Source organism: Uranotaenia lowii, chromosome 3, assembly GCF_029784155.1.
Source record: "Uranotaenia lowii strain MFRU-FL chromosome 3, ASM2978415v1, whole genome shotgun sequence".
NCBI classification, from domain to species: Eukaryota; Metazoa; Arthropoda; class Insecta; order Diptera; family Culicidae; genus Uranotaenia; species Uranotaenia lowii.
Window position 1 is genome coordinate 251,903,422 of NC_073693.1, and position 8,367 is coordinate 251,911,788.

General features: G+C 38.9%; 1 protein-coding gene across 1 annotated transcript in view; it reads right to left on the reverse strand.

Annotated features, from left to right (window-relative positions):
• The window catches only part of LOC129753289 (voltage-dependent calcium channel type A subunit alpha-1-like), a 260,599-nt gene that overhangs the window by 26,879 nt on the left and 225,353 nt on the right, over window positions 1-8,367 (reverse strand). Inside the window, 1 exon segment of the mRNA XM_055749089.1 lies at window positions 7,170-7,418. Within this exon segment, the coding sequence (XP_055605064.1) occupies window positions 7,170-7,418 (249 nt within the window).

An 8,367-nucleotide genomic window follows, 5' to 3' on the forward strand; every position in this document is an offset into this window, starting at 1 on the left:
TTTCACTCAAATCACCTCAGAATGGTCTGCCTGGTTAGAAATGATCGATTTACAGTCCAACTTGGCCATTTTACTCGAAATGAGCGATGAATGTTTTCCGGATGTTTTGAACTATTTTTAAACGATTTCTTTTTTGCACGTACACAACAATCTTTCAAAAAAGGAATACAGTGTAGTCCATTGAAGCGAAAAAAATTCTTCCGGCTGCGTTCAGGGTTGGTTAGCAAAGTTGGAAGAGGTTGGACCACTAGACGATCGTGTCAGCTTTGTCGATAGCGGTGAGTAACATTATTGTCCATTACTTATAACAAAATTATGCTTATTCTACATTTTTTTTCTTCCACGGGATGTATGGAAGCAGCAGAAAGTCATCGAATCAGATGGTAACATGGCGAGGCATGACATTCCATCGTCCGAAAAGCGGCTCGCTTTCCTGCAGGAACATCCGATCTTCATCGAGAGGCAACAGCTACTTCAGGAAGACCCCCGTCTTTTGCCATCGCTGGTCCAGAAGATCCAATTGAGCAATTCGAATCTGATGCCTGTCATTTGGATGGAGTTTTTGACCTTTTGAACGAGGAAACCGATGAGCTGAAGGATGATGGAGGGGGCTGCGTCACCGGTAACAATGACGAAGCGCATGATGTAGCCTCGACTGCCGCTTCGATGATGAACACCCTGAGTCCAACCTTGACGCCATCGATTGGCTCAAGGTGCGGAGTGTATTGTAATTTAACATACAAAACAGTGTTTCGAATAAAATGAATTCATTGAATTCTCAAATCATTTATTTGTTCGCGGAAGTCGAATTTAAATAAAATAAATTTACTAAAACCCAATATGGTTTAAAATCTTTTGATCTTTGGTTTACGATAAGCTTGAGCACAGACAAACATAGACTTTTTTTTCGAAATTTCTCTGATTTTTATCTCAAACACCTGGCATCCCTGGACCCCATTTTCCGACACTTCAGCCAGCTGTCAAAACTTTTTTCAATGTGGCTAACGTGCGATTTGGCATTTGAGACCACCATACTAGATTCATCATGGTCGCGTGTGACAAAGCAGTGTCCGAAAGCGGCGCTCCCAGTAACAACACGCTCTTCAGGATTGAGTTTGGTGCACGGCAACACCGGCAACTCTATTTTTATCGGGATTTTCATCCCGAAGGATGATTCATCCCTCCAAGGGAGAGACAGTCGAGATCGAGCGTCACGTCACATCTTATCACGACCAGCTGCACAAAGCCTGTGATGTACTTACTTAACACGTTCGTCGCCACGCTCATTTCGGTAGTTTTACAAGCCGGGCCCAAACAAATTCTCGGAGCGAAAAAGTGTGGAAGGAGAACTTTAAGATTAGCTACGTGTGGGTGGTTAAACTGAGCAGATTACTTCAAGAAGAGAGCGTCACACGTATTTTATGTGACGGGGCCTCCCCGAAAATACACCCGTCACACGACTATGGGTCCGATGGCGACGAACGTGTTAATATTTACGGGTGTTTGCTCACGTCATTGGTGGCGTGCTCCAAGCCTTCCGGAATGCTCTGGTACACCAGCCGTCGTCGTGGTCGTCGTAGTCGTCACGCTGCTGAGAGTGTCCTTGTAGCGTCGAAGCATTGTGCGAGTGTTGGAAAACAGAGGAAAATGGAATCGTAACATGGCCATCACCAACCGGTGTAGAATGTCGCACCGTCGCGACGAGGGACCTTCAACAAGAGTGCGTCCGATTCCACGTGTGAATATAATACGATCAGACATCACCTTCTGCGTAGTATACCTTGGGGATATGTCGCGTGCGTAGTAGGACAACTCCACCGGGCGGAGAGTATCCGAGTAGTGCTGTTCCATGTTAGTGAAGCTTTGGAGATGAGACAATATCTTCTTCGCAGTAGATATCGAAGGATAATTAGTATTTCGTGGTAAAGAGAATACCCTCGGTGTAAAGTGACTCTCGACGTCGGATCATGTCTTCGTCGAGAATCATCCGAGTAGTTGCATAAAGTCCCGAGCGTGTGCTGTGACAGGCACGTGTTCAGGATAAGCTCTTTCAATTCGGCACACAATGGGCAAAATGTGCGGATCTCAAGTCAACAAAAGGAGAGCAACTTGAGTCGTTAAAGGAGAGGTCAGGCCTTCATTCGTATAGATGTAAGGTCACTGCTGATGGTGTGGATTCGACATTGAGTTTTGCCTTGAAGCGCACTGGTGCGAATAGACTTCTAACTATTGAAGGATAGTGCGTTAAACAGTTCGAGGTGGGGGTTAGGTTGCTTGTAACAAGGTATCATGAAACGTCCAGTTGCACCCATGGACCCAGAGTAGCAGACGGGGGAAACACGTTGGCTCGCCGTGCCTTGGAATGCGATCCGTAAATGTGATCTACCACCTGGGTTAGCAACAAATAAAAAAAGAGAAGAGAGATTCGTGTGTTAAGTCTGCATGATTAGAGATCAGGCCCTGAGACAATAGAAAGAAGTTGGCCTCGAGTCGCTCCTAGAAAAGGTCAAATCTCGAATTTTTAGAGGACAGATCAGGCCTTGAGCTGTGCAGAGCGAGGGTTGAGGGTTGATAAGCGCTTCACGAAACCGAATTCAAAGGAATAGAAAACCAAAAGTTTGCTGGTCTGTCCCTAGATCGAATGCGCGAGGATGGTTCTGATATTGCTGTTGTTACACAGCAGCCTCAAGCAAACAGCTCGTTTTATTATTTCCTTTTCTCACCCTTCTCATCCCGGAGTCTTTTTTTTATAAGTTGATCAACCAGGTGGTACATCCTTTTTTCGGATTTCATTTCAAGGTACGTCGAGCCACAGCGTTTCCTCAGTATGCTACATGGGTATGGTACATGGGTGCAATTGGTCGACTCTAGATACTATCGTTGCGAGTCTGTCCAATGCGAGAAGTTCGTTTTTTGTTGTTGTTGCTCAAGCTTCGCACCGAGTACGATCTTCTCACCAACACCGGCAGCTTGGTTGAGCCATTCAAATTCAATAACGTGAGCATGTATCGATAACTCGGTCTCTTGAGCCAACAGGAAGCAAGGAACTCTTGAGTGATATACATTTCCTGCAGCAAATGGATTGTGCCTATCAGGGTCAGGAAGGGTTCATCTCAACAGGGGCGGTTAATCTTCGTGAGGTCTTCATGTAATTACTGAGTAGAGGTGAAATTGTATTCTGGAAGTGGTTCGTAACGAGTATTACATGAGGCGGGGTTAGGCGGTAGCTCGCATTGCTTTGAAATATGATCTTTAAAGATGAAACAATTTGTAACATTTTGAACAGTTACAAATAACGTTTCTATGAGCCTAAAAAGACGTTTCGTCCCAAAATGTTCTCAAAACAAAAGATCTCAACTCGAGAAACATGGTGAAGCTCTAAGAGTGAGACTTCGTTAGTCGTCAAAACTACATACAGCTTGTATCGGTAAAATTTTGACGTATTAAGGGCTTTGGACGCTGCCAGCCAAGTGAAGTAAACGAGGGAGAGAGAAGTTTGCTGTGGTATGATAACCAGGGTGATTTGCCAATCGTTGCACAGCTAAGCACATGATTTTAGTGTTTATGCTGTATTTTAGTCATTTTAACCAAATTCACTCGATTTTTTTTGTCGATACACTCATACAGGATTGGTCAACAAGATCGAAAGGTTCAACTGTTTGAAAAAAGTGACATAAAAATTTAAAAAATCATTTAAAACAGCTTGTCTTTGCCCAATAGTTGCACAGGCAAATTTTGCGTCGTGCATAATGTTGTCCGATTTTTTCCAATGGTTGCACATTTTGAAAATCAGTCACCATGAGGTCGAATAGGCTGATATTTGTTACGGAAGCTTATTATGAGAACTTCTAGTTCAAATGCAATCTAATTTTTAGACGGCCTCCTATGAGGGGGATGGGGGGGGGGGTTTCTTCCATATAAACCGTCCAATGCACTTTCCAATTCCAATTCGGGCCCAAAAAAAAAACACAAAGCCGCCGGTTTGAGTGTCTGGAATAGCATCTATCACACGTGAAGTTTTTTCAGAAACTCAAACCCACCTCTTTATTTACCCAAAGCCATTTGAGTGGAGGTTAAATAACATAATTTGCCCAGTGTTGAGCCTTTTTCTTTATATGTCCTACCAACATAAAATTTCATGTCTTTAAAATCCCATAGAATGAACTGAAAGGTATTTAATGCAAAATTTTTAAGTGGCTATTAACAGGTGAAAAGATTAGAGAACGTGATCTGTTTTGCCCCCTTTTACCCTTATGAAGCAGATGCGATTTTATAAAACAAATGTTTAAGGACTCACTTGGAAGTCGATCGATTTTTACATAATGAATCTCAATTTAAAACTTGAAAATGAACAAAACCACGCCCAAAGTTTCAGATCGTTTGACTGATTTATGCTCATGATATACAATTTTGTATAAGAATTTTGTTTTCGAAAAGTTAATTGATTTAAATATCTTTTAAATATAAGTGGGTTTATTTGTAATTAATGTAACCTCTGTAGCATTTCATCAATCTTCAGGAAACAATCACATCACATAGAAATGCTTCCCAAGAGTTTTCCGGCTGAAAAACTGTTTTGGATTAAATTAAGTTTTACAAAGCTACGACTGTTTATTTTTCTGGATGATAAGGGTCAAATAAAGCTTCACATAGATGTCTCCAGTGACGGCAACTCGACAGCAGATTCGAATTCCTGAGAAAATTGCACGTCAGATAAGTAATATTTCGGGTCTTCCAACCTCCGACTTCTAGTTTTTGGGATTAAGGGTCGTAGTTTTCCTCCTGTACAATATTCTGACAATATTAACCCTTCGTTTCATGGTTTTTTGTTTTCCCTTAAAAATAATTTTAAACAGTTGGAAATGATCAAGAAAAACAATTAAAATAAAATACGTTTTTTCACTTTTTTCATACAATAATTGTTGCCAATTTGTTACTTTATGAAACGAAGGGCTAATAACAATATCAAGGGGATCGCTGTTGACATGGAATATAATTCTTTTAGATTTGCCGTCACGAAATAAGAGAAACAATTTTTTTTACAGAACAGCTTTTAGATTCTTTACATGAAATGTTGAGTAAATGGTCGGGATAAAGGATTTCAAAATAAATCTGATAAAAAAGTAGTCTCTCAAAGCCAATGCAGTTAAGTTGACTTTGACACTTTTCAGACAATGCAAATTGCCCGACTTTCATACATGCATAAGTTTTTTCAACGAGTTTAATAATTTCAAAACTTCATTTTTAAGATTTTACGGTTGAAAAAATATACTTATTGATATATAAAGTGTCCTTGAATTATAGAATTGATTATTAAAAATCAAAATTGAGTGCAAAAAATGTGAAAATTCTAAGTGGACGTAAATATCCACTTATTCAGAAAAAAAACATGCCATATCAATAGTCAATTCGAGTTGTCTTAGTTGCATGTAGTCAATGAACGTGTTCAATTTTGTATGACAATTTATATGCACGAAGAACTTTTCGCATATACAAGAAATTCAAATAAGTTCGAAATGAATTTTGTTTTAAATTATTGATTTTTCCCATTCTTAAGATGAATTGTTTGCCAGCATTAGAAGAAGCAAAGTATTTCATGAAAAAAGTAATAATCATTCCGAAATAAAAATTCGTGATCCATTGAAAAGTATTGTCAAATTGCAGGATTTGCTTTCTGAAGCTTTCAATAATTTCATGACATGTTTTTGCGAAAGTTTTAAATCATCAAACTTATTAGCTATGCAAAGCAGTATAATGAGATTCTTATTTTCATCCGGTCAACCAATTTTAAAATTAGCTGTCAAAACATTAAAATTAAAAAAAAATATTTACCTATTTTGAATTTCTTGTATTACAACGAATATCATTTCTGGGGTACAAGATAGGTTAAGTTTTTGTTCACATGCAATGTATTGCAAGAACCAAGAAATATTTTAAATATACAAATATATGTGTTTTGAACTTTCACTACATCTCTGATGGTTTTTGAATGAAAATTTGAATTTTTCCGTACAAGCCTCCTTACTAATTCAAAACACGTTGTTATAATTCAGGACTTAATCAATCGCTTCCAAAATTTTTATTGCTATTTTTAGCTGTAAAAACAACCAAACAAAGTTATTGGAGGTTTACGAATTAATAAATTTGAAATTTCCCAACAAATTTTACTGCGGAATTATGTACAACAATGGGGCAGGAGGATATTGAGCGGACCAATTGTTGAACGATCCAACATATTTTCTGGTTAAGTATGAATCATAATTTTTTTTTTCAAAATCATGGTGTTAAAATTGTCCAACAAACGTTTCGTATAGAAAATTGATACGAAAAATGTTTTGTTCTGACGTAAAACCTTATTTGCCGTAGAAGGAATGTTAAGGTTTTTGTTAACAATTAGCACAAAAAACACGCGAAAAATACAAGAAAAATTAAAACTTTCGTAAGATACACACTTACCAGCAGAAAATATCACAAAAGCCTCATTTCATCAGAAAACATTCCGAATTACACGATTCGGTATTATTTTTGAGGAAAAGTTGAAAAACAGCTGAAATATTGACAATTTAAGTCATTCTGTGCAACAATGGGTTAGGGGACAACGATTGGCAAATCACCCCAATTATCGTTGTTTATCTTTTCTGATTTATGGTTAAGAAAAATTCCAAAGTTATTGAAATTCACTGAAATATAACGAAAAAGTGTTTTAAATAAATACCTCTGCTTGGACATTCCTGTTTACCCTAACAGGTCTGAAATACCTTTCGAAAATAAAACAGTTTACGCAGGTTACTTAAAAATTCATTCCGAAGACTCTGATTTGTTTTAAAATGTGCATTTGAATGAAATAACATTTTTACACAAGAATCATAATCCAACATTACAGAGAAATGATTTAGATGAATTTGACACCGATAAAGTTGCAATTATGAGATGATGTGTGCAGGGTCAACAGATAAAATTGGAGGGAACAATCAGTAACGCAACAACGAACATTGAAGCTGAGATGATCCAAAACATTTACAGGGCGGGATGACATAATCGAACCGTGAACTTAGAAAACGAAAATGATATTTAAAAAAAAAACTAAAATTCATCCCAATTTGTTGTTGAGAGTAAGTCACAGTTTCAGAACAGAGAGAACAATTGAGAGTGAGTGATCGTCCAAGTACCCATTCCATTCCGATATTTTCGGCGGGCGTGGTCCCGGTCCCGCAGCTCCTGGAGCAGGCTGGCAGGACTCGGCGATCGGGACCGCTCGCAAAGGATCGTCGTATCGTACGCTTGGTGGGCCGGGTGTTGGCTGTTGGCGGTTTTGGGACGATCGGACTTTCTACTACGGTGATGCTGGGCACTACTATGTACACCGAAATGGTTCGGGGATGGCGAACGGGCGGGGCTGGTTGATGCTGACCAGGAACCTGGAGAGTTGAGTTGATTAAGTAACAGAGTCACAAATTGGTAACGGTTTTTTGTTGTTGTTGGTTTCCATATAATGGTTTTGACGGATGAATGAAAGGGGGATTAGAGACAGAAAAAGAGATAGATTGTCTTGGCTAAGGTGTAAGAGGTGACAGATTCTGTAGGCGCATGTATTGATGTAGTAGTTAAATAAGGGTGTGGAAAGAGTAGCCAAGAGAGGCAGGACGAGCAGTTTCGAACAAACTGCGTGAAACGGAGTCGTATACAATCAAGATGAAAGATGTAACGTACAGTCAATCTCTTGTTCGAACATTTCGGTAAGAAACTAGACTTAGATAATTCAACGCGTTCACAACACAAGCTCCATAGGACAGAGACCAAACAGACTAAACTGCTCCGGATGGCTAACCTATGCATATACCATCAATACGATAACTGGAGGGACATCACAACACATCAAAGCAAGTAACATCCTAGCTAATCTCCTGTAAAGCAACATTAGCATTCTGGTACGTTACGGAGAAATCATTGTCCTAGAGACGCATGTTTCTGTGTTCTTCGATGAAAATCTGTTGGGATGCTCTTAGCAGGTACGTTGCTTAAACAAAGGACGTGAGAAGAGTGGGGACACGAAATCGCACAAGAGTTTTTCAATTGTTTGTCAAAGCAAGTTTTAAATGAAATGGGTACTACAGGACTAAATTCAAACACTATTGAGATATAGATTTTTGAATATGTTAACAAAATAACTATAACTTTAACAAAAATAACTCAACAATTAATGAAATGTCTTAGTTTTGAAAAACAAACTCCGTTGCTAAAATGATCATTGCTATGCTAGTCTAAGGTGTATTCTACGATAACTATCTGTTGTGAGTGTTTGCGATATTAGCTTCGCGAGGTAGGTTTACTAACTACAACTAGCTACACCCGTGTGTGATTAAAATG